At 36.8% G+C, this 27909-nt stretch overlaps 2 protein-coding genes across 8 annotated transcripts in view; one reads left to right on the top strand and one right to left on the bottom strand.

Annotated features, from left to right (window-relative positions):
* Positions 1-27909, bottom strand: part of MGST1 (microsomal glutathione S-transferase 1) — a 413587-nt gene that overhangs the window by 236842 nt on the left and 148836 nt on the right. For 4 of the 7 annotated variants that reach the window (XM_059935378.1, XM_059935381.1, XM_059935380.1 and 1 more), the window contains exon 2: positions 16054-16180. The exons of the other annotated variants lie outside the window; for them this stretch is intronic. The gene's annotated coding sequence lies outside the window, so the exon portion shown is untranslated. The remainder of the gene's footprint in view (positions 1-16053; positions 16181-27909) is intronic. 7 annotated transcript variants of the gene reach the window in all.
* Positions 1-27909, top strand: part of SLC15A5 (solute carrier family 15 member 5) — a 93039-nt gene that overhangs the window by 49898 nt on the left and 15232 nt on the right. The window contains 2 exon segments of the mRNA XM_059935375.1: positions 4911-5099; positions 14774-14905. Of these exon segments, the coding sequence (XP_059791358.1) occupies positions 4911-5099; positions 14774-14905 (321 nt within the window).

Here is a 27909-nt window from a genome sequence, read left to right as displayed (position 1 = left end):
TATATGTCAATCCCAATCTCCCAATTCATCGCACCACCCCCGCTTTCCCCCCTTGGTGTCCATACATTTGTTCTCTACATCTGTGTCTCTATTTCTGCCTTGCAAACTGGTTCATCTGTAAGGCCTTCTATTTCTTCTTGAGTCAGTCTTGGTAAGTTGTCATTATCTAGAAATGTATTCATTTCCTCTAGGTTGTCCACTTTGTTGGAGTATAATTGTTCATAATAGTGCCTTATGATCATTTATATTTCTGTGATATCAGTTGTAACATCTCTTTCATATCTGATTTGATTTAATTGAGTCTTTTCTCTTATTTTCTTGGTTGGTCTAGCTGAGGGTTTTTCAATTTTGTTTATCTTTTCAAAAGAAAAAAACAACTCAGTTTTATCAGTCTGTTCTATTGAATATTCTATTCTCCATTTCATTTATTTCTGCTGTAATCTATTATTTCTCTCTTCTAACTTTAGGCTTAGTTTACTCTTCTTTTTCTAGCTCCTTGAGAGGTGAAATTTAAGAAGGTTGAAATCATTCTAAGTATCTTTTTTACCACAGTGGAATAAAACTAGAAAGAATAACACAAGGAAAATGGGAAAACTCACAAATATATGAAAATTAACACACTCTTGGAAAACCATTGGGTCAAAGAAGAAATCAAAGGGGAATTTTAAGTGTCTCAAGACAAATGAAAAGGAAAACACAACATGCTAAAACTTGTGGGACACAGTAAAAGTAGTACTAAGAGGGAAGTTTATAGTGATAAACACCTACATTAAAAAGAAAAAAGATCAAATAACCTAAGCTTACATCTCAAAAAAGGCTCACTAATATAAGCTGCAAATCACAACCACCAACTTTCATTTTCATGCCATAGACATTCCATCTTCAGCTAAATCCATCAACAGTGGTTATTGAAAACATTTCCCCTCTATTCCCTCAACTTCATCCTCATCCACTTACTCTTAGCAAGTGATTGGCCCCTCTAAGTTGCAATCTTAAAGCCATATGGTATATATATATCCTCGAATTCACCTTTCTAGTTCTCAACCTTCTCTGTATTCTAAATATTCTATACATTTTCTCTTTTCTTTTAAAGGATGATTCTTTTTTCTCCTTGCTATGAAACTTTTTGGTCCCATGATCCTTTTTTCCTCTCTCATTTACTTCAGGACATTTTTATATTATTTATTTCTTGCTTTTATAGCTTTAATTTTTCCCACCCCCAGTGGCTCCTTCCCTCTGCATACAAACATGGTCAAGCCTTCCATGTCTTATGAAACAGCTCCCTGTGATCCTGCTAACTTCTCCAGCAACTTATTTAGCTTTCTCCTTTCTTGCACACCAAACTTCCTAAAAGAATGGATGGCACCATTTACACATATTTACTACCCATTGATTCTTCAAGTCCTTGCTTTCTGATTCCATCATAGGAGTTCTGTTGAGTTAAAAGATAACCAATAATCCATTTAAAAATACAGTTGACTTGTCACATGTTTTATTATCCTCTATATCTCAACATATTTAACAGTATGGTCATTTATTTATTCACTTGTGCATCCATATGTATCTGTGTGTGAGTGTATATATGTATGTTACTTACTGTGAATCAGGGCACTTTTCTCGGTAGCTAGAAATTCGTAAGAAAAACAAACTTGGTTCTTAGTTTCATGAAGCTTCCAGTAAAGTCATTGAAACAATCATGGTACAAATGGACCCACCAAAATTATTTAAATTCGGATTGTGGTAAGTGTGGTGAATTAAATGGGTATTATAGAGAGATTAACAGGCAGGGTCTAATTTAGATTATGAAATGCACACCTGAAGGATAAATAGGCAGGTGAAGAGTAGGGGAAAATGTTTCAGAGAGAAGAACAAAGCAGGGGCTCTAAGTTGAGAAAGTTTAAGGTGGTCAAGAAAAACAAAGAAGATGGATGTGGTTGAAATGTGCTCAGAGATGAGAAAGCAGCAAGCAGTTAAAGTGCAGGGATGAGCACAGGCAAGAAGATACAAGCCATGTTAAGGATTTTGGATTTCATCCTAAGGGCGTGGAAATCTATAGAAGGAAGTCAAGCAGAAGAGTAACATTGAATTTGCATTTATCTAAGATCACCGACTGTTAGGTGCTTAGTAGGTTACAGATGGGCAAAAGTGGGAACAGAAAGACCAGCTAATATGGTATTGCATACAGTCTGGTTAAAAAGGTTAATAACCTAGGTTAGAATGATAGCAGTGGCTATGGAGAGAAGCAGGTTGAATCACAATATATTCTGGAAATAATTTTCAGAGACCTTAATAATATATTTAGAGGCTGGGGGAAAGAGAAGGGACCCCAGATTTCTGCTCTGAGTACATGAAGGTACTGGAGGAGTTGAAGAAGAATGAAGGAGAAGAATTAGGGGAAAAGATAAAAAGGTCTGTTTTGAGTATCCTCTTTGAAACCTTCCCTTAGATGTGAACTATCTTTCTTTTTTTGTGATTTTTAAAATTTTATTTCTTTTCATTGAAGTATAGTTGATTTACAATGTTGTGTTTGTTTCAAAGTGTAGTGACCTATCTTTCTGACTTTTCTTTCAGTGGTTTTACTTCTCTTTCTTGCCCCCAAATGCAAATATGAAGACATTGCTTAGATGTTCTCTTCTTTCTCTCCCCAATTATCTTTCAGTTTCACTTGACCCTAAATTCCAACTTTGTGTAGATGGTTTCATAAATCTTCCTCTCTTGACTCAACCAATGTGACCTATAACTCACACTTTTGGTTGTTTTCTGACCACTTCTCTTTAGATTATCTCTTTGCACCTCTCACTCAATCCAAAATCAAATTTATTTTCTCCATATCTACTGTGAGTCTTATTTTTATTATTGTTACTAGCATCTCTCCAGTCCCCTAGACTCATAGTCAACATTGAAATCTGCTTCCTCCTTGATCCCTGCTTCAGTTGCTATGGTTTTTATCAGTGGAATCTATTGCATCTTATGTTTCTGCCATCTATATTTCCTAGAAGTGGGACCCCTGATTGTAACTCAAAACTCCTTTATACTTTATTAAGATTATTTTTTAATTCCTTATCTTCCTACCTTCAATATCACTCCCATTCTGTCAACCAGCACACATGGCCTTTAGTGTAATCACCCTAAATTCCAATTCTAATCATTTCACTTGTGTCTAATATCTTCAATGGTTCCTTTATCTTCAGAGTAATTTCCAAATTCCTAAAAATATATTAAATGCCTCTTATGATCTGACCCCAATCTATCTTCTCCCCTGATGCCCAAATAACTTGAGTTTCTCACCATTCTGAAAATTTTTCTGACACCCTCACAACTCTGTGCTTTTGCTCAGGCCATTTGTACTGCCTTCACCTCCTATTGAAACACTTCTTTCTTTCAAGCACGAAATGATTTATCTCACTTCTCCAGCTAGAAGTAAATTCTTCTTCTTATAGAATTGAATATGAGTCTGCAATGACTGAGAACAAGTATTTTTTATCTTACACCCCCCAACTGCCCTAGCAAACTGCTTTACATATAGTGGTAACAGAGTAAATATTAAATTGAATTGACATTTTAGGTCTCTTTCTGGTGAGTCTTAATGTGCCAAGTAATCTAGATAAATCCTGTGATGAATTTTATCTTAAAGGTAGATAATATTAAAATTCCTTTTTAAAATATGAACTGTTAACAGAACCAAAATCTCTACTTCATTATGAATGGGCCTTCATGGAGTCTAATTTAAAGTAGGAATAAATTTTAAAATTCCTCAAATTTTCAGTTATTCATATTTCCTCCTTTTTTACACCTTCTATTTCTTGAGGTCTCAGTAAAGAGCAGATTTTATGGATACATTTAAATGCTGAGATACAATCAAAAAATCTACCTACCAGTTTCTCTATCAACCAAAACAAACACTAAGCTATTTAAACATTAGATTGATTTTTCTGAATTGAAAGCTTTGCCTTATCTGAAATTTTATGCAAGTTAGTAAAAGGTGACTATCTCTAAATTTCAAGTAAATTCCATCAAGCTAAAGTTTGCCTCTGCTCTAACAATGGGATTAAGTCCAGTAATATGAATGATAAATTGAGAAATGGAATGGTTGCAGTAGATATAAACTGTAACAAAATTGTAACAAAATCTCTACTCATTTTCAACCAAAATTTCCTAGATAATTCCTTAAAAGTAAAAGAGAAAAGTTGACCCACTATCTGAATAATTGCTTCCATTTATATTTGTTTCCTAGTTAATTCACCTTTAATATTTTTTTCCTAAGCAAAAGTTTCTAGTCTTTAATTCTGTAATAGCTGCTTTACTTTTTCTGAAAAGATTAGAGAAATGTCAGAAAACTGAGGACTGATAATGCTTACAGGTTATTTCAAAACTGTTTTTCAATAATAAGTAAAATCTTATAAAGAGATCATTTTATTTAAAATTTTCCAAATCATTTTTGATTCAGATATATCTTAAAAAGTTATCAGAATAATATAACTTATCTGAGGATAAAAGTCCAAAACCATTACTTTAGCTTCAATAATAATTGCTATTAATTGCTACCAGGAACCGTTACAATAACAACTGTACATTGTCTTTAAATCTCATAGCCATCCTACAAAGTTAAGTGTCTTTAACCCCATCTTAGAGCTGAGGAAAGAGATAATGAGGTTAAACAACTGAGGCTGTGTAACCAGTAAGTCAGGAAATAGGGAACTAATGTAGCCATTTCTGAGAGACCAGAGCCTGAGCACAGGAAAATCACACAACACAGTTAGCTGGCATCTGGATATCCCCAGAACAACAGCAAAAACAACAGATGTTGAGGATACATCCTCTACTGCCCATGTGTAAGAAATGCTATAGCCTATTACACTGATTTGGGGGCTCTTTTAAATTTTTTTTTCGTTTTCATTCTTTTTCTTCAGTTGCTGGCAATCTTTCTGCTGCATTGTCTGTGATGGTAGCTGGCTTCTTTGAAATACACAGAAAGCACTTCCATCCACTCGAGCAGCCTCTTTCAGGCAAAGTTGTCACCGTTTCCTCCATGCCCTGTTTCCACCTCGTTCTTCAATACGTTTTACTTGGAGTGGGTGAAACTCTGGTCAACCCAGCCCGTGAGTAACAATTTTTTCACCACCTGTTAGAACATACTGAGTCTTCACACAGAACACATCACCTCAGGCAGCTGGAGATCTAGTCCCACCCTGGAGATTTCCTGCAATGCTTCAGAACAAGCCTATGCATCACCCTCATTTTTAAAAAATGTATAATTACTCTTCCTTCCTTTACTACATACAGACTATGATTAATTCTACCTGAATATAGATAGAATGGAACAGAAGATTTACTAACCTGGTTAAAGGCAGTAATCATTTGGTCAGATACACGACAGGAGGAAAAAACTTTGCTAAAATCTAGAAGACACAGCTGATATATGCAGATGCAAACTCTCCTCTTCTCCCTTCCCTCTTCCCACCCCGTTCCCTCTCATTCATAGATAAACTCACATATATACTCCGTCCAAAAATGACATTTCTAATGTACTTTGAGAGTATATAAGCATGCAAATGCAATGAAAATTTGAGTCAATTTTCCAGACAACTCAATGTCTTTAAATTAAATTACACTAAATTAAGTGGGATCACTAGTGTTTCATAAGACAGGTTCAAAGTAACTTTATTAAAAATCAAGCGTTTTCTGGCATATCTAGATGGCTGATATTAATTAAACTAGCCACTTTAAAATTCATCAAAATATTTCTGTGACTTCTTGCACAGAAATATGTGTGTGTGTGTGTATTTATCAGTGTGATCTACTGCATCCTATATTTCTATCTTCCTTATAGTTCCCTGTACGGGGAATCCTGATTGTAACTCAAGCACCAATTATACTTTACCAAGATTATTTTTATAACTTCCTAACTCTTCCTACCTTTAACATCTCTCCCATTCTAGCTACTCAATTCACAACCTTTTGAGTAATTATCCTAAATGACAATTCTAACCATTTCACTTGTTTAAAATCTTCAATGATTCTATTATCTTCAGTTATTCTTAAATTCCTTAAAGAAATATATATTTTATATATATACATGCACACATACACATACTTATATATGATACTAAGGCAGTTCTTTGAAAAAAGTCAAAATAAAACTGTTTGTGTGAGTAGTCATATATATGTTAGACTTGTTTTTTATAATTTTAAGTCATTTCATTCCACATGAAATAAAAGGTTTTATGAGATTCTAAAATGTGGCTATCACTGTTTGTTTAACACTACAAGGAATACAAAAGAAGTATAAAAGAATGCCACCACACAAATATTTGTGACTTCCCTGATGTTTCCAGAAAATTGTTGGAAGTAGTCAGCCAGAATTTTATAGGCTAGATGTGAAGAAAGGTAATGTATGAAGGTGATGAGTGAACACAGTCAGGAAATCCCCAACCAGCTAAGCAATTGTGGTTCAACACACAAAAGCCAGAGAGGCACTTACAACCATAGACTTAAAAAGGCAGATCGGGCTTCCCTGGTGGCGCAGTGGTTGAGAGCCCGCCTGCCAATGCAGGGGACACGGGTTCGAGCCCTGGTCCGGGAAGATCCCACATGCCGCGGAGCAACTAAGCCCGTGAGCCACAACTACTGAGCCTGCGCGTCTGGAGCCTGTGCTCCGCAACCAGAGAGGCCGCGACAGTGACAGGCCCGCGCACCGTGATGAAGAGTGGCCCCCGCTTGCCGCAACTAGAGAAAGCCCGTGCACAGCAACGAAGACCCAATGCAGCCAAAAATAAATAAATAAATAAATAAATTTATTAAAAAAAAAAAAAAAAAAAAAAGGCAGATCACATAGTATAAATCATTTAGTCCACCCATCCCTGATTTACCCATCTGGAAACTGAGGTCAAACTAAGTCAACTGACTTATCCTCTACAGAGCTCATGGGGTAGGGACCAGAAGACTTTGTTTTGATTTACAGCTTTGTCACTTACTACATATGTGACCTTAAAAATTCATTTAACCACTAAGCTTCACCTTTTAGATCTTTAAAATGGAAATAATTATAATTCTTCCTTATATCACAGCATCAGTGTAACAGTCAATGGGAATGAAGCCTACTTCTTGAGAATTAAATGACATAAAATGTGAAAGGGTGTTTTGAACTGTAAAATCAAGAATCATTCTTCTGGAAGGCAGTACAGCATAGCTGTTAATATCTATGGTCTTAAAGTCAGGCAGATCTGAATTCAAACCCACTTCAGCCACTGACTGGTTGTGTGACCTTGAAAAAATTATTCTGCATTTCTGAGCCTTTCTCATCATCTATAAAATGGGGAAGGGATATTGTAAGGACCAAGTGAAATATTTCACATAGAGGAAAAAAGCAGAGTGTCGAATATATAGACAGCACTCAGTACTAGCAGCAGTAACGTGTGCTATTATTGTTACTATCTTTCACATAAATTAATAGTCCAAGACTCAGGGCTCAAGCACAGATGTCCGGCTTATAACTCTTTCTACCACACCTTCCACAATGTGAGCACCAGGAGACCTGGGAAAGTGAGCAGAATCGTGTCTTTCTCACCAGTCATCCTGGGTCCCTTTCTTCTCCTTACTTCTCACCTCCAATCCAACAGCAAGTCTTTGTCTTTACTCTGAAATATAATCTAAATCTGGCCCTGTCTCCAAATGAATTGATCTATGAAACACAAACAGACTCAGAGACCTAGAGAACAGATTTGTGGTTGCCGGGGGGGAGGGGGTGGGGGAGGGACGGACTGGAAGTTTGGGGTTAGCAGATACAAATTATTACATATAGGATGGATACACAACAAGGTCCTACTGTATAGCACAGGCAACTATATTCAATATCCTGAGATAAACCATAATGGAAAAAAAACCATTAAAAAATGTCTTTATATGTATAACTGAATAAACTTTGCTGTACGGCAGAAATTAATACAACATTGTAAATCAACTGTACTTTACTAAAAATAAAATTTTAAAACATGAAAAAATGACAAATCAATCTGGCTCTGTCTCACTATCTCCTTTGCTATCCACCTGGTCTCTAATCCCAATTCTTTTTTTTTTTTTTTGGCCACGCTACGAGGCATGCAAGTTCTTCCCCAACCAGGGATTGAACCCATCCCCCCTGCATTGGGAGCATGGAGTCTTAACCACTGGACCGCCAGGGAAGTCCTCTAATCCCAATTCTTTCTGAGCCTCCTAACTTGTCTCCCTGCTTCCTCTCCTGCCCGAGCCCATTCTCTTAACAGCTATCCTGCTCTTTCTAAAACATCAGTCCTATCGTCCTCCTGCTTAAAATTCCACAATAGGAATTTGGAGATAAATTCCTTAAATGGTGAGTAAGACTCCACATGATTCAGCCTCCGTGTACTGCTCCAATCACATTCTATAACATTCTTTCCCCTGACCGCTTCACTAGAAATTTGATGATCTTCATTCTGTGTTTCTAAGGTGTCAAACTTATTTTTGCCCCAAGGCCTTTGAACTGCTTCTCTCGGTCTAGAATCTCTTTTCTTTCCTCTTCAAGCAGCTGGCTTCTCCTCATTATTGAGTTTTCTCAAAGATCATCTCGTCAGAGAGGATTCCCTGGTCATCCCATCATTTTCCAGTCCATTACCCTGTTCCATTTTTTTAAAATAACACTTGTGAGAATCAAAAATTTTCTTATTTATAAGTGTATGTTTATTGCCTGCCTCTCACCATGAGAATGTACAGCCTTGAAGTACATATTCTGATCTTTCTTGTTCATCTATGTATTCTTCTGTGTTCTTCCCTCCTGAAAAGTACACATACATGGTAGGTGATAAATAAGTATATTTTGATTGAATAAACTAATGAATGAATGAACTCTATAGCCATTTCTATTTGAGTATAATAAAAATATATTATTCAAATTACTGACAGTGTCCTACATTGTTAGCACTGAGAAAGCAAGCACAGTGGATCAATACCCAAATTTCAGTGGACATTTTTTACCCCACTAAAAGTCATGTTGAACATTGAAGATGATCTGCAAGAAAAAAAAAAATAGAAAACACTTCAAATTATGTCTTAATCATGGCAGTGTATACCCCAGCTATCTCATAACTTGTTTTTGTTTATTCAAATAATACTGTGTGGGTGTCTACAATATGCCTGACACTGCTCTAGGAACTTAAGACACATCAGCTTTAAAAAAAGAAAGAAAATATTTCTGCCATTGTAGAACTTATATTCTACCAAGGGGAGAAAGGTAATACACAATAAATGTAATAAATAAATCATAGAGCATGTTAGAAGTTGATGAGTGCTAAAGAAGAAAAGATAGAAAAGGAAAAGGGGGATCAGAAATGCCAAGTAGGGAGGGAGCAGGTTGCAGCATTAAGAGATTGGTCAGGATAGATCCCAGTGAGAGGTGACATTTGAGCAGAGACTTGAAAGAGTTGAGGGAGTCATCCACATGGATATATGTAAAGAACATCATTGCTGGAAAAGCAGTCAGTAAATGCAAAGATGGGAGGTGTGTCCGGCAAGAAAGTGCAAGGGGTCTCATGCAGTTGGAGGAATGAGGAAGAGAGAAACTGGTAAGAGATGAGTCAAAGTGGCCATTGTAAAGACTACAACTTGGGCGCTGAGTGACAGGGGAAAAGGAGTGACATGATATTACTCACACTTAAAAAAAAAAAAACCCTCTCTCTGCTGCAGAGAATATACTATAGTGAGGAAAAGGATAGATGCATGGAGGTAATAATCTAAGGAAGACAAATGAGTGTCTCAGAACAGGAAGAAGCAGTATAGGTAATGAGAAATAGTCAAAGTTCAGTCATATTTGAAGACAGACCACTAGAGCGAGAGAGAAAGAGGGGAGTTAGCGATGACATCAAAGTTGTTGACCCGAGCAATTGGAAGGATGGAGTTGACATCTATGGAGAGATAACAGGCTACCGGTGGAGCAAGCTTTGAGGAGAAGATCACGAGTTTCATGTTGGACATGTTGAGGATGAGCTTTCAAACAGAGATATCAAATAGGGCATTGGATATCCAAGCCTATGATTTGGTACTGAAGTAGGGGCAGATGCAATTTGACAGTCATAAGCATTTCAGTGGTATTTAAAGTAATGGGACTAGTTGAGATCACCAAGGGAGTCAGGGTACATAGGAAGTCGGTGTAGACAGAGAAGAGGATTCAAGAACTGAGAGCCCTGAGGCACTCCATTATGAAGGCATTCAGGAGAAGATGAGAAATTTGCAAAGGAGATAGAAAAGAACCTGAGAAAAGAAGAAAACCAAGAATGCAACATCTTAGAAGTCAAGTGAAGAAAAGGTATCCAGGAGGAGGGAATGATCAACTGTGTCAAATGCTGCTGATGGATCAAACAAGCTGAGGACTGAGAATTGCCTATTGGATTAAACAATCTGTGGGTTATGGGTGATTTTGGCAAGAGCTTTTTGTATGCCCAGAATGGGAACGTTCAAAAGCCTGACCAGAATAAGTTTAAGGGATAACGGGACAAGAGGAATTGGAGACGATTCATTTGAAAAACTTTGCTACAAAGGGAAACAGAGAAATGAAATAGTAGCTGACAAAGGAATGGGGTTAAGAAAGGGTTTTTTATTTGTATTGCTTTTAAGGAAGAAAAATGATGGCATCACAGATTACTCTGGTGGGGATGATTCAACAGAGAAGGAAAGTTGATGGTGTCAGGAAAATACAAGTTGAGAATTTGTCTTTGATAGTAGCAAGCATAGTTCCTCAATGGGAACAGTCTGGAAGGCAGAGTGTATGGATGCAGAAACTCACGGGTATGTAAATATGGTGTGGCGATTCGACGGGAATTCTCTTCCAGCTGATTCGATATCTTTAGTGAAGTAGGATGCCAAGCCATGAGCTGAGGATGAAGGAGGACATTTTGGGGGTTGGAAGAGAGGGGAAAGGCGTGTAGTCGTTGTCTAGAACAACAGGGAGTGAAGGAACCAGGGAGATAATATAGAAGTTACCACGGAGCATAAGGAGGTCATTTGAGGTTTGTGGGCAGGAATTTAAAACGGGTTGGTCAACGGGGTTATAAGGTTTTCTCCAGCCACATTAGACTGCACGGATATAGGAGCAGAGACAGCAGATAAAGAATTGTTTTGCCAATCAATTTCCAGAAAGCAAGAGACAGTCAAAGAAATGAGGGAATGTGGAAGAATATGATTCTGACAGTTGAACTTAACTCATCCAGTGGAGCTTAACTTGAGTAAAAAGAGTAGTGAGAACATGAAGGGCATGAAAGGGGTGAAAATAATAAAAGGAGTAATGGAGTGGAGGCCTTGAAGGAGGACAAGCATTCTGGTGGTTGAGTAGTCAAGAGTAAGCTGGGAAGATGGAAGGTGGTAGTCAGAGGGGAAGGCACGAAGTTGAGATTATGGAGTGGTGACAAGTATTACTCTGGGGCATGGGTTGGCAAACTTTTTCTTAAAAGTGTCAGATAGTAAATGGTTAGGTTTTACACTCTACTCTCTGTTACAACTACTCAACTCTGTCATTGTGGTGTATAAGCAATCGGAGACAATATACAGTGAATGGGTGTGGCTATGTTCCAATAAAACTTTATTTATAAATAGGTGGCAGGCTGGACCTTACCTGACTGTAGTTCAACGACCCTGGTCTGGGGTGCAAGATTCAGGGTGTGACCATGGGTGTGAGTGGCTGATGTCAAGTGGAGGACAAGGACATTGGAAAGGAGGTCAAGGAACTGGGAAACCAAGAGATGGCAGGATGGAAGGTTGGGAGGATGATCTATATGTATGTGTGTGTTAAAATTGCCGAGAATTAAGGTAGAAGTGGAACTGGAGAGCGTGACCATTAGAGGGGAGCTGATGACTTTGAAAAACAGAGGAAAACGTCTTAGAGATTGGTGGCTGACAGCACAAAAGAGAAATATTAGGTGATATAACTGGGTAACATGAAATTCAAAGCTGAAGCTTTTTAGGGATGAGGAAGGAAAAATGACCTGAAAATGGAAATAGTATAAAGTTCCATTTTCTAGGTCTGTGGTGCTTCTCCACATGTTCAAAATAACCCCTCACCAAATGCAATAAACACATTTTAACTGTTTAAGAACAACTGGAGTAAAAGAAATTTCCAGCAAACGAGTCCCTAGTACCAGGTGCCTCAGGAAGGCAGTTCTGGCCCTAGAGTTTGCATATTCTGCATATGCTGTGATGGGGCGTCTTTGCAAAACACTAATCACCCTCCACCTGGAGACACATTTCAGCTCTCTTTGGCAAGAAGACCAGCTTTCCGTGCACTGAATATTTTTTACAGTGTCTTCACAGTAAAATGAGAATTTTAGAATAGTGGCAGACTTGTTGATCATATCTATACTACAACATGCCGAAAGAAGTATCATGGAGCCTAAAAAATCAAGCTGATGATCACCAAAGTCGAAAAAGATCAGAACATGCAAGCAGACGCCTGGAATTGGAGATCGGAGGACTTGAAGTGCTAAGTCCTATAAAAGGGAACCGGAGACTTTCAAAACGATGAAAATGACACCAAAGAGAGATTCACCAGCAGAGAGAGCTGGCAAAGTGTGTTCATGAATTATATACCACACCAGAAGTTCTAGCAAGAGAAAAGCACAGGATTAATAATTAACTAGCAAAGTAATAATGGGCTTGTAGAGTTTCTGCTTTTTCTCAGTGAAAGAAATCGGCCTACTTCGTCTTTCTGCCCATTGTTTGTCTCCTCATATTTATAAAGAGGAAAGTTCATAAGCCACATCCTTTTTATAACCATGAATCATTTCTTCCCAAAGCCTCTTCAGCATTTTCCTCGTACTCTCCTTTGGATCTTCCTGAACAAACCTTGCGAGCTTGGCCTCGGGCTCCTGCTGGTGGTTTGCACTGCACAAGAGAGCTCTGGTACCCACGGCCTCCTGGTGACGATATTTGAAGCCCTTCTTCACAGTATTTTATTTCTCACCATCATTACCTTCATCTCCAGTAACTATTTGTGGTATTAAGTGCCCAGTGAGCACCGCCCTTAGTATTGTGCATATCTCTGCTTTCTGCCCTCCCAGAGCTTAAAATCCAGGAAAGATGTACTGATGCTTTTTCCCACCCTCAGCCCCAGCACTCAGCACATCTGGAGCACAGAGCCTCCTTTAAATGTTTATCAAATGATAAATAAAAACACATGAAGAACACACAGAAAGCAAAACAGAAATGTTCAATGAATACAGGAAGGAACATGAATACATTGACATTAGGTGTTAGTAAGTTCATTTAAAAGTGCTGGACAAATGCAGAGTTTTACTGAGGTAAAAGTACAGAGAAATCAGGGGTGAAGTCTTCCTGAGAGGGAAGGGAGAAGGTAATAAAATCTCATTCTTCTTAGAGAGAGGGAAACTAAAAGTTTAGTGTTTACGGTATATCGGTTTTCTATCACCACATTTCTTTTTTAAAAGAGCTTTAGTGTTTATTTACTAGCTCTCACGGTAGAAAAATTTGCAAAGTTCAAAAGAGTAAAAATCCAATAATTCAGCCAGTCAAAGCTAAAACTGTTCATGTTATTTAATGTGTTTACTTACAATATTTTGCCACTCATATACAAAAGAGAGAGATGAGTACAATAAACTCCCATGTATTCATGTTCCAGCTTCAATAATCTTCCACACATGGCCAAACTTGTCTCATTTGTACCTTCATTCACATACTTTCTTCCTCTTTGTGGTATAATTATGAAGCAAATCGCAGATATCATATCATAATAAATACTATAAATATTTTAGCTTTATCCCTTAGATTGCCATGCATATTTTAACATAGTTATGTTGATATGGAATGTCCAAAATTATATATACTTATTTCATTTATTTCTGATATTGAAAAAATTATTTTTAAGCGAAAATTTAAAAAAACTTTGCTCCGTGATTTTCGTTCAACCTTTTACCACCATTATTACTATTACTCCAACGATGACTTGGGGGGAAAAAGATAACCATTTTGGAGACCCGATGCTTAAGCTATTGTCTCTCCTTAAATGGTATAATTTAAATGCATATAAAGGGCTTTGCACAGTGCCTTACACAAGTAGTTAGGGGCTATTTGATTTGGTAAAATTAATACTGTTAAAAATAGCTAACCTTATTCAGCATTGTAATAAGCACTTTACATATATTACAGCAAGTAACAGTCACAGCACCCCAGCAAGTGAGTAATGGTCTTACTCTCATTTTATAGAGAAGAACACTGAGGCTTGGGAAGTTTAAGTAACATACCTAAAATCACAGAGGTAGTAAACAGTTGACCCGGGATTTTAGTATAAGCTTATCTAACTCCAGAGCCTATGCTGTTAACCTCCATGCTAGTTTTCTATGGTAAATTCAAGATTTCTATAGGGAACCTAATGATGTATATAGAAGTACAGAATCATAGACCTTATTGATAGATTGTCATGATACTATCCAGTACAAGCCTTAGCTCAATCCAAAATTCATAAGAAATACACAAATTGAGGTGAAATTTGGGTGAATATATTGGGACACTCAACCACCAGTAATCAAATTTTCCTTGTACCATTACAGCAATATATTTTGCCATTTTTTATTCCTTGTAGACATCTGTAAATTGTAACATCATAATATAGCTTACTATAGTAACTTTAACAAAGTCCAACAGAAATTTTGCCTGTTTTGGTAAACTTTCTTTGAGATATGATCAATACTAATTTGAAGAATATCTATGAAAGTATTTTAAAGAGAATGTTCTAAATTCTGACCTTTTTTCTTCTCAGTCTCTGTAATATCACACAGATTTGTTCCAAGTACCATCAGAGGAAACTTTATGAATTGCTTGACACTGTTCAATGTATTTGGTTGTTTCATGGGGGCTCTGATGGTGGAGTTGGTTTACCTCATCTCAGAAGGTTAAAACAGTTTCATGGTATGCTTATATATATATTGATTTGATGACTAGAGAACTGAGAGACAAAACGTTAAGAGAGGGGCTTTGCTAGTGTAGTCTTTTTTTAAATTGATCCACTTTTGCAATTAAGATAGAATTAAGATAGGAAATAGACTCTTGCTGTATTCATTAATTTCTAGGAATTGTTTTTCTTTTGATAGGGGGAGGTAATTACAGAATGTCACTTCTCATGAGACCCTGTCTGCTGTCTTTCTTTCGTGTATTTTAAAACAAACTGGTCCTTATATTCTTACTAGGTCTTTCAACAGGGCTGTATTCCATAATGTGTCATAGCTGGCATAGGTAACCCTCAGAAAAGGTAAGTCCTGTGTAAATATAAGAGGACAGGGTATCTGGATGATCCTTTATCCAGAAATAGTGTCTGTGCAACCAAAGAGAAATTGTGAGTTGAATGACAACTGATCTTGGAAAATTTTCCCTATAGACAGTTTGGTAAGGAGAAATAATCAATCTGAAAAATTCACATGCAACATAAAACGTACTACTCTTATATGGGCTGGTAGAAAAATCAAACAGGGTAACATTAAAGATTAGTTGTCACAGTGAAATGTCTTTGGCTGTTTTTTAAATCTACAGACTTTTCCTTTTATTTGTTCTGAGAGGTTAATACAGCTTAAAATTTATTAAATTTGCTTGTGCTTATTTTATGGGAAATACTGCATGCCTATTCTTCTCTGCTTTCAAAAATACTTATTGTTATACTTTTAAAATAATGTAAAGAAATATTCATTTGTATTCTCTACAAATAAATTTTACTTACCTACGTTCACATTATGGAAAACATAAATTCTATGAATGAGAAACTCCTTGTAACACTAGGGTTTCCATTCAAAAAATATTTATGGAGGATCCACTCTGTTCCAATTACCATATTGGGCACTAGAAACACCATGGCAAGCAAAATAAACTTCCAAACCATCACAAAATTTCCAGGGGTGTAGGGAAGCAATAAAATTGAGTGAAGAATTAAATGATAGGTATAGTAGAGTTCTAGGGAACAAATCTACAATCCTTGATTGTTAAGATCAAACCCTGTTCTTTTCTTAGTTGACTGAGAAAGTTAAGCCAAAGTATATATTGAATACTTACCATGTGCCAGGCCCTGTGCTACATGGAATTATGTGAGATATGGTTCCAGTTTTCAAAGGGCTCAAATCCAAACTGTCACAATTAAGTGTGAACTACAGGAGTTGTTGACATCTCTGATGATTAGATTCTTTAAATGCAAACAAAGAACAAAGCACTGGTATTAGGATTTTATAAGATAACTTGGAAAATTCTTACCTATATCTCTACCTCAACATCTTAGTTGTTGAACATGTTTATTTTCTTCAACATTACTCAGTGAAAATGTTTCTGAAAATTTGCTTAAAAAAAAGGTCTATAATCAAATTACATTTGACATATTCTAGAAAGACTGCAAGGTCAAACATTACTATCAGTTTACCTTTTATATAAGTCTAAATTTTTCATATACGTGCTTAAGCAAATGAACCAGAGTCTGTCCAAACTTCAAGTTAAGTTCTCCACAAGGCAGTTCTCACTTTAGTCATCAGCCACAAGTTTGAAGGTCCCCAGGGCTGCCATCACTTCTGATAAGCTGGCTATAAATATGGAGATTCCCCACAGACTCCCCCTCAGAACTGATAATTTGCTAGAAAGCACAATACTTAGGATTACAGCTTTATTATAGCAAAAGAATACAAATGGGCATGTGATAAAGGGAGAGAGGCATAAAACAAGGTCTGGGAGGGTTCCAAAAGTGAAGCTTCTTTCACCCTCAGAGATGTGGTACCCAACTGGCACATCAGTGTGTGACAATACGCAGAGTATTATCACCCTGGTAAGCTTACCTGAGCTTTGGTGTGCAGACTTTTTGTTGAGGCTTTATTAGGTAGGCAGATTGACTGAAACATTGGCCATTGTAGTTGAACTCAATCTCCAGCCTCTTTTCTCTCTGAAGAGATCGGGCTGATATCCTGTGGCTCAAAACCCCAACCCTCTAATCATATGGTTGGTCTTCCTGGCTGGCCAGCTCCCATTCTGAGTCATGTCATTAACATAAACCATCAGGTGAGGCTTAAGAGGCCAACCATGAATAACAAACATACTTCAATCGCTTAGGAAATTCAATGGTTTTAGAGTTTATCTCCCAGGAACCAGGAAGAAAGACCAGGCAATTTCTTTATCACGCACAACTATTCTTGCAAATACATTTCACTGAAAACCTAAATTTTTATTGAGAATCTGCATAGTGTGGTAGGACCTGTTATATACATTACTGGGTTTATTGCAGCAATCTTATAAAGTTGATATTACTATCCTCATTTTTGAAATTTAATAATTAAGACAGAAATAAGAAAAATGAAGTGCTCCAGTCACCACCACTAGTATCTGACAGAGCTCTGACCCTCCCAGCATTCTGAAACCACTGCCAATGTTTTTCTTCAATATTTATTTACTTATTTAATTTTATTTTGGCTATGCCGGGTCTCAGTTGTGGCACATGGGATCTTCATTGCAGCATATAGGATCTTTATTTGCAACCAATGTTGATTTTAGTACATCAAACAGCTACTAAGAGTCACACAGTGTAAGGGCTTTTTACTTCTGCAATACAATCTCCTTGGATGGAGGTCTGCATATAGGATATTATTGATAATATTCTAGACATAGTAAAAGATAGATTTTTAAAAGTTTATATAATTTTGGCAGTTTGGTGCCCATGCAAGGAGGTTTACCAAGAACACATGGTGAGGACATCTTAGCAACATGGGATGTGCAGGGGAGATTCTCTAAACTTATGTCAAAAGAACACCATTTAAATTACTGATGATTGATTTGATTTACTTCTGAAAATTTTTTTTTCTGTTCATAGTAATACCGTGTTACATCAAATCACATCCCAATAAATTAGAATCTTACAGTTGGATGTCACCTTAGAGGTAATCTTGTCTAACATTGTACCAAAAACTAGAAGATGTACCATCATCTTCCAGTGCCCAGAAAAATTCTCTACTTTGAGAAGTAACCTGAGTCTACTCATCTGTTGATAACTGTATTCCACAGGATAAGCTTAGTTTTCTATCCACATAGCAACTCTTCAGACATTTGATAAATATTTGGAGAAGTAATGTGGTACAATGTTTAAAAGAGTAGGTCCTGTAGTCAAACTATATGAATTCCAATCCAGGTAGTCTAGCTGTGTGTCCTCAGTTTTCATGCCAGAAACAACAACAATAAATAATTCATCATGTTTCTGAGAGGATTAAGTAATTAATATGCACAATAAGTGCTCAATAAAGACAGCTATTATGATCCCCTTCTATTTTATAGACAAACCACTCCAGTTTTTTTCATGTTACATGATTCCCTGATTTTTCACTAACAAAACCCCTCCATCCGTTAGACAAATAACAACTTGTCTGTATCTTTCTTAAAATATGGTTTCCAGAATCAATCGCAATACTCAAAATGGGTACATCAAGATAGATACGTTACTTTTATCAACCTTCTCTCTCTCTTTCTTTCTCTCTCTTTCTTAATGCCAACAGAGACTGTGGTGACTTTTTCAGTAGTTGCATCACACCTATGGTAAATTAAAACCCGAGGCTTTTTTTTATTTTTGGCAGTTTCTCTCAATTCAGTTCCAGTCATCTTATCACAATTTCTTTTCCTAATTAAATGGGGGACTTTATCTCTATCCTTAATAAATGTCAACCCATCATTCTAAATAACAGACATTTAAAAAACTTGATTCTGTCATCCAGTGAATTACTAATCTTCACTTTTTTACCAGCTTTGTGTCATCTGCAAATTTAGTAAGCAAGTTCCTAGACTTCTTCCAGGTAACTGATAAAATTGTTGAACTGGACAGGACCAAAACCAAAGCCTTGTGGAAAATTCCTAGAGATCTCACTGCAAGTTAATGACAATCAACTAATCCTCCCCTTTTGGATATAATCATCTCCCACTTCACCTAATTACTATCATTCAGCCCACACACTTCTCCATCATCCCCAGAATGACATCACAGGAGACTTTTGTCACATGTTTTTCTAGGAATAGGATATATCTGCGTTTGTGACAGTCCCTTTAACCATCAGATTAGCATTCGTCAAGAAAGGAAATGAAGTTCATCTAGATGATTTGTTTTAGTGACCCTAAACTGGCGTATGGTGACTAATTAGGACCCCTAAGAGAGGGTGATCCTTTGACTTTTTGCATGACTTTGGGTAGGTCATCATCACTCTAAGACTGTTTCCTCCTACGTAAAAAAAGAGAATGCTGCACTTCAGTTTTCTCAGAGATGATGGGAGGATAAAATTAAGTAATGTATTTGAAATTTTAATGCCAGAGATTATTTTAAATATAAGATAAAGCCATAGTCGCACATTTGGTTAGAAATAAGATGGGTCTATTTAATCAAACAACCAGACCAATTTCTTTGACAGAACCGACCATAGTGAAGAGAACACTATAGCTCTATGCTTAAGCATCCCACAAGCCTCCACATTCCATTTAGTATATAGGATATTTTAAACCTTTAAGGATTCATGTCAGCAGAGCATGTGTGTATGTGAGTGTGTGTGTGAGTGTTAGCGTATGATTGGAAAAGATGATCAGCTATCACAGTCTCCAAGCTGCATTAGTCATTTTTAGCACCATGATGGAGAATGGTGTGAATGCGGTAAATTCAAAAGATTTCTCAAAACTTGACTGTGCAGACAGATAACTGTTAGAATGACATTTTCAGTACAAGTGAGAAAACTGATCCTTCTGGGATCTCTAACTCTGAGTGCTTTAAAGAAGATACAAGACTAAACCCATCTTCCTACACTAATCATTTCAGGAATAGTTTATCTAAAAGTAGCAATGCTAATAAAAGGGAGTGAAGAAGTCAGTCAAACTGCTTATTTCGACTCTATGCCATTAGCAACCAGATCAATTTTCTCACACACATGAGCGCGAGCTTACCTTTTGACAAAAACAACAAAATAGAATTCAGTGAAAAGTGACATCTTAGTTATGGATGTGTAGGTGATTGAAAGATCCAAAGGAAAATGTCTCAGAGAAACTGGATAATTGGGCAGAATCAAGAGGTCAAGGTATACATCTTCTTGCCCCTGTTAGTCCTTCCTCTTCAGAGTTCAGGAAAGAAGCAGAGAATTTAGCTGTTTAATTCCCACCAAGAGCATTTTAAATTAGAATAGTGATCTTTTAAAATTCTCATTTAAATATCTATGATTATTGAGACCACTGACAGCCATCTCAGCATGAATCAAGGAGTCGTTCTTGAAACAGGAATTTGCAGTTGCAGTAAACTTGAAAGAAGAAAGTATTTATGCATCTGGAAGGCTATTCAACTGGATTTCACAGGTCCGTGCCTATTTTCTTAGAGATGTGTTTCTTCAAATTCACATCAATGCTTCAGGTCTAACTACAAATGGGTTTCAAGATGACAGATTTTTAGACCCAGAAGGGAAAAGAAGTGGCCTGCTACCCCGTAATTCACCTTTATCCAGGCCATATTCTACTTGACCGTCAACTGGCTTCGTGCCACTCTTCCCGTGGCTAACATGGCATGCCCCCAGTGCTCCACGGGCAAAGCTGCTCTTGACCCTCCGTCAGAATCAGGTGCAGAGTCCCCCTCGTCCAATAGGGTTACATATCCCAGAAACAACTTATTCTACACCCTCAACCTTTGGCTCCAGAGAGACCCTCAGAGCTGCTCGGAGGCCTTAGGGTTCATAACAGTATCAGGGCAAAGCCCAAAATACTTTTCAGATGGGGACAGGAGCATCCATTGCTGTTGGCTCATGAGAGGTAGAAATGGAGGAACTTGGAGTCAGACCGACCTGAGTTCAAACTCAACTCAGCCCTTGATAAACTGTGAGGTCTTGAGCACTAGGGGTTCAGAACAGCTCTCCCCAGGATGTGCCAGTTTGGCCTATTATTTATTTGAGCTAAAGTTTGGATTATTTTTGAGCTAAAGTCAGTGGAGACTTTACTGCCCCTCCTTTAACTTCCTAGAAAAATTTAAACTGGGAATTTTTCCCGGAAAAAGAGTTTTCACCAGAGATAAATTTTACCTAAGTGGACCCATCTATATGGCAGGGCGAACATCTAATTACCAAACGTCTGCTCTTTTTCTTATTAGCCTGTGAATTACCCTCTTTCTTTGGAAGCTCCAGGCCCTTATCCCATTTCTTACATCAGGATGGCGTATATACCTCATTTTATCTTTCTTTTTTTGAACCTCTCATGTATGTGGGGTTCCCCGTAAGTACAAAATTAAATTTGATTTTCTCCTGTCAATCTGTCTCATGTCAATTTCATTCTTAGACCAGCCAGAAGAACCTAGAAGGACAGAAGAAAGTTTTTTTCACCCCTGACTGCACATTACTTAACCTGTCTGAGTCTCAATTTCTCCTTCTCTAAAATGGTATCACTAACAATTTCTAAGATATCTATGAGGACCAGAGGAAATAGATATAAAGCACCAGATCAGTAAAGGTGCACAAAAATAATGATTTGTATTGTTATTGTAATTTGAGTGGGATCTCAACATTTTCCAAGTGGGCTAGGATTATCATGGGCACGATGTTCTGGTTTGGCATTTTTATAATTCTTCAGAAAAGAATGTGTCCCATAAATGCAGAGCTCAGGTATCCTATCAGCTTCAATTCCAGGACCAGATTGGGATGAGATGAAATAAAGCCACGTTCTGAGATTCTTCTTGGCCTCATGGACCCATGCCGTTAGTGGTGCTCCCTTTGCATGGCAAACTTACATGTCTAGATAGAGTTAGATTCACAGCCATGTTCATGCTAAGAGTGCCTGCAAACGGTGTTGAAGTTGACACTAGAAAGATGAGTGGTATTTGGCTTGGTGAGCATAAGAGTGAAGAATTTCTGGTAGAAAGAACATATACCAAAGCCTGGAAGTAAGGAATCACCTGGTGCATCAGAGGAACTCAGAGAAGATCAGTAACCTGAAAATATTCAGGGAGTATCACATGAAGTCAGGTTGAGAAAGTAGAAGTAAAATCATGCAGGACCTTTGGCTTACAGGGATTTTTTTTTTTTAAACCTGTATGCAATAAGAAATTATAAAGGCATCAAGCAAGTGACATGAGCTATTTGTGTTTTAAGATCACTGTGGATGCAATGTAATTTGAAAAGGAAAGAAGAATGGCTTGGGAGAAGCCGGAAGGGTTCAAATGAAGTAACTCAGGCAAGTCTAGTGGTGATGAACTAGTGAGGAAGTAGGCAGGTGGAGAGAAATGGATAGATATAAGCTTGATTTCAGAGGTAGAATCAATAGTGCTTAGTGATGGTTTTGATAAAGTCAGGAGGTGGTAGGATGCAGAAGAGAGGAGTGGTATCAAGGAAGCATCCCAGATTCTGCCAAAAGCAACTGGGTGGGCAAAGATTCTATTTACTAAATGGAGAACACTAGAAGACAAAGAGGTTGAAAAACTTTTCAGCCATTCATTTTTTAACACATTAAGTTTGACCTACCTGTGAGACATCCGAATGGAAATAGCTGGATCTCAGAAAAAGGATCTGGGTTAGATATATAAATATGAGAATCTTTGGCACAAAAATAGCATTTGAGCCCATGGAAGTGAATAAAATTATCTAGTGTGAATATTAAGAACGAGGAGAAAAAGGACCCCAGCAACTAGACCTGAAAAGCCTCAGTAATAGAGGTTAAATGGAGGAGAAATGGCCAGCCGGAGAAGGAAAAGGCCAGCCAGAGGGTGGAGGGAGATATATACATACATACACGTGTGTGCGTGTGTGTGTGTGTGTGTGTGTGTACTGAAGATAAGAGAGAGGACTGATTCAAACAGGAGATGATAAATTGTGTAAAATGCTACTGTGAGATCAAGTAGAGTGAGGAATGGAAAGTATCCATAGATCTAACAAGAGATCATCACTGGTAACTTTAGCAAGAGTCATTTCAGCAGTGAGAAGGGACAGAAAACCAGATTGGAGTAGGGTCAAAAATATCTAGTAAGTGAGGAAATAAAGGCATCACATCTAAACAACTCTTTTGAAGAACTTTCTCTGAAGATTTAAGAAATAAAGTGGTGGTTTGGAGGAAGCTGTGGGTAGATTTACCAGATTTAGCACTTAAAAATATAAGACACCCAATTATGTTTGAATTTCAGGTAAACTAAATTTGTTTTAGAATAAGTATGTCCCATGCAATATTATGGATGTACTTTGCATAAATTATACTTTACAAAATTATGTGTGCGATATTTAGGACATGCTTATTCTAAAAAAATAATTCATGGTTGTTCTGAAACTCAAATTTAACTGTGAGTCCTGTGTTTTACCTGGGAAACTGAGATGTGGGTTCAAGATACATTTTTTTAAATTTTGAGAGATACTTGATCATGTTTTACTGATGAAATTATCTGGCACAAATGGAGAAGTTAAAAATGCAAGAGACAAAGGGAGGTTGACTTCTTAGAGAGGGTGGATACTTCTTTCCTGCACTGAAACAGAAGAAAGGAGAGCGTGGGTGCAGGTGCAAGCAGATGTGTAGTTCTGGTGTCAGAAATATCCTGGAGCCTTCCTTTCAAGGCTCCCAACTTTCTTTATAAAGTAGGCAGCAAACTATTCATGAAAGCAAAAGTGGCTTAAGATGAGAATAAAGAGTAGGAAAGACAGGGGGATAGGAATTTGTTATTTCGAGAGCTAGAAAAGATGATTTAGAAGAGAAATGTTAAGAAGGGTGGCAGTGTTGAGTACCCAGTTGACACTGGTGATCGTGAAGGGTGATTTCAAACCACCTAAAGCATGATTTTGCCCAGTGCTATTCAGGTGCTCAAGGCAGGCATGAAACTGTCTGGTAGATTTTAAAATGGTCTAAAGACCATAAGAAACAAGAAGAAAGGCACAAACTCTATTCTTGATTTTAAGTAATTTAGGGTAAATCTTATAGGCTATTTCCCTATAAATATGCAAAAAATGAGAAAAGTTTTCTTCTCAAATTTTGATATTAATAAGTCTACACCATTAGCTAATTGGAGGTGCAAATTAAAGGACAGACTGTACAAGCAAGCAGATTTGGGGCAAAAATCAGTTCCTGCTATATCCATGATGTTATTTAAATTCAATATTTCACTCTGAAATAGCTCCACTTAGAGCTTGATTTATTAATTCAGTCCACAAAAACACATTAGGTTCCTACTATGTGCAAGAACTGGCTAATACTGAATTAATAATACCATGGCTGATGTTTAATTAACAAGAAGAACCTTATAGAAATATTTGACACTCAAATTAATATCAGATATATTCATTTGACTAATGCTATTACAATTACAGTTCAGAGCTAATGGCATTATCGGGCTATTATCACAAAGCATTGCCTCTCTTCTAAAACTCATTTCCATGATAATTCATTGAAATCATCATGAGAACACACTATCTTGATGGGTTTTTACCTCCCAATGCTCTTCAAGAGAATGAAATCACCCTTATAAGAAAGCTTGTTATCCCAAATATCACCCAGGCCCGTTCTCCTGCAGTTCAGGTGAACAATGCATAGAGATTTCTCAACAATTTTGAAAGACACTGTGTCCCTTCCTGGAAACAGCAAGTTGATTTCATTTTTATCCACAATTCCCAAGAAGTAGAAATGCAAATTTTAGTCTTGATGCAGACATTGTTATGAGAACAAAGTATTGAGCATGTGCAGATCCGGGGCCCAATCTCCAATCACCCATTCATTCAACAAATATTTATTCTGTCTCCTTTACATGACTTTATGCAAACAGTTCAGCCTCTCTGTGTCTCTGTTTCCTTGTCTGTAATTTGAGGGTAATAATAATTTGAGTAGTTATTAGATAAATATGAAAAAGTGGTAGAAAAGCCAAAGTTAGAATATAGTTGTTAGGCATTTTTTCCTTCAGGTATCATGAAAATTAATGTGTTTTAAAAATTAACTCAGGTAGGAGAGCTATGAATCTCAAATGAAGCATTTAAATCAGGTTACTGAAAGGAGGAAGGAAAGAAATTAACATTTATTAAGTGTCAGTTATATGCAGACCTTGCTGTATGCATTTCACAAAGATATTATTTCATTAAATCTTCACAACAATTCTTTGGGGGTAGATATTTGTAGCCCCACCATGAATAAGAAGAAAATGAGCTCAGAAAACTATACAAGTTGCCCAAATCATAAAGCCAAGGTGGATCCCTGATTCCAAAGCTCTTTTCACTGCACAGGGTTTATTTCCCTGGACACAGAAGCACGTCCACCCTGGAAAATGATGGGTACATCTTTTTAATTGCATACTTCTTGGCTCCCAAGCAAAAAGCACATAGTGAAGTGATAGATGTGCCTAAAATAAAGTAAGGTGTAAAACCCATTTCAGTTTTGTCTCAACAATTTTGGATGTTTGCTAGATGACCCCCATTATAAAATAACTTTTAAAAAAGTCTAACAAAGTTTGAGGTAAATAATTGCTCCCTGTGTCCAACTATCATTTGAAAAATTGCAAAAGGCACATTTTAAGATTTTCAAAGTTTCAATAAAAACAAAAATAAACAAATGGGACCTAATCAAACTTAGCTTTTGCACAGCAAAGGAAACCATAAACAAAACGAAAAGACAACCTGCAGAATGGGAGAAAATATTTGCAAATGATGTGACTGACAAGGGCTTAATTTCCAAAATATACAAAGCTCATACAACTCAACAACAAAAAAACAAACAACCCCAATTGAAAAATGGGCAGAAGACCTAAACAGACATTTCTCCGAAGAAGACATACAGATGGCCAATAGGCACGTGAAAAGTTGATCAACACTGCTAATTATTAGAGAAATGCAAATCAAAACTACAATGAGGTACCACCTCACACCGGTCGGAATGGCCATCATTAAAAAGTCTACAAATAATAAATGCTGGAGGGGGTGTAGAGAAAAGGGAACCCTCCTACACTGTTGGTAGGAATGTAAGTTGGTGCAACCACTGTGAAAAACAGTGTGGAGGTTCCTCAGAAAACTAAAAATAGAATTACCATATGATCCAGCAATCCCACTCCTGGGCATATATCCAGACAAAACTATAATTCAAAAAGATACCTGCACCTCTATGTTCATAGCAGCACTATTCACAATAGCCAAGACATGGAAACAACCTAAATGTCCAATGACAGATGAATGGATAAAGAAGATGTGATACATATATACAATGGAATACTACTCGGCCATAAAAAAGAATGAAATAATGCCATTTGCAGCAACATGGATGCAACTAAAGATTATCATACTAAGTAAAGTAAGTCAGAAGGAGAAAGACAAATACCATACAACTTACATGTGGAAGCTAAAATATGACACACATGAACCTATCTATGAAACAGAAACAGAATCATGGACATTGAGAACAGACTTGTGGTTGCCAAGGGGGAGGGGTTTGGGGGAGGGATGGAGTGGGAGGCTGGGGTTAGCAGATGTAGGCTTTTATACATAGAATGGATAAGCAACAAGGTCCTACTGTAGAGCACAGGGAACTATGTTCACTATCCTATGATAAACCATAATGGAAAAGAATATTAAAAAAAGAATGTATACATATGTATAACTGAATCACTTTGCTGTACAGCAGTCATTAACGCAACATTGTAAATCAATTATACTTCAATAAAAAAATTTAAAAATAAAAAAATAAAGATTTCTCACAGTTCCTTTACCTTCAGAATAAAACAGTAGTTAGTAAAAAGGGGAAATACTGCCTCTTCCTCCAAAAGAGACAGCCAAAGTCTGCCTTGAATCAAAAACAATATGCTTTAGCACTTAAAATAATGCCATGTATACTTGAGGTATTGGGTAAATCTAGGATTTCAATAGAGAATACAGTGAAATGTCACTGAAGGGTTCAGAATCGACCAGTTTTTGTCACTTGGGGTATTATAATTTCCAAAATAAAATCTTAGGACAGGTTCGTAAATAGCACGTAACTTGCAGGTTACAATATTGAGGCTGTTATCCTGTACTTTAACTGCTGAAGAAGAGTTGGTTGTGATTGAAACCCAGCCAATTCTGATCTTTTATAATAAATCAGAAATGATTTTTAGAAGTCAAAGTTTTTCAAAAGTATGCTTGATGAAGTGGTTTTAAAATATTATTTTTCTGCCATAAAGGTAATAAATGATGAAATAAATCCAAAGTATATAAGAAGGGAGAAAAAAAGACTTTGAAAAGATAATAGCAATTATTATTTGGGTAAATTTTCTTCCAAATTTATTTTTATTTGTGTGTGTAGGTATTAAATTTATATGGGTATATATTTTAAGCAAAATTAGTGTCCAAATTAATCCTGCTGAAAGCTCAATAAATAAATTTGTATCAAGCACCCACCTTTTGTTCTTTCTTTAAAAATATTGAGAGCATATTTCCATGTCTCTCCAAAAGAATAAAAGCTCACTTTTAACAATTACTTGATATATTTCATTGCATGGATGAATATATATCTTAATTTAATTTGCCTTTCCCTTCTTGAGGAATGTTTAGGTTGTTTCCCATTTTCTAATGCTACAAATATTACTAAGGTGAGCATCTTTTATATAATATTAAAGTACATCAACTTATTGTCTCCGTGGAATAGAATCCTGGAAATGTGATTGCTTTCAATGAAGTTAAATATTTTAAAGACTCCTGAGAAGTAAAGCCAAATTGTTTTCTAAAAGGCTACATCAATTATGCTGCCAGTGTGCTAGGATATTACTTGTCTCAATGTATTAATTTCAGCCCTGAAAATATTACTATTTTAATCTTTGTTAATCTGATTAGCAAAAATTATATTCCATTGTTACTTTAATTTGTGTTTTTAAGAACAGGAAATTGAAATTTTTAATGTTATGAACATTGCTATCTTTTCTTCATTCATAAAATGACATATATTCTTTGCCCATTC

This window comes from Balaenoptera ricei, chromosome 10 (assembly GCF_028023285.1).
Source record: "Balaenoptera ricei isolate mBalRic1 chromosome 10, mBalRic1.hap2, whole genome shotgun sequence".
In the NCBI taxonomy this organism is placed as follows: domain Eukaryota; kingdom Metazoa; phylum Chordata; class Mammalia; order Artiodactyla; family Balaenopteridae; genus Balaenoptera; species Balaenoptera ricei.
Note: the sequence above shows the minus strand (reverse complement) of the source record. Positions and strands in the feature narration are given on the sequence as shown.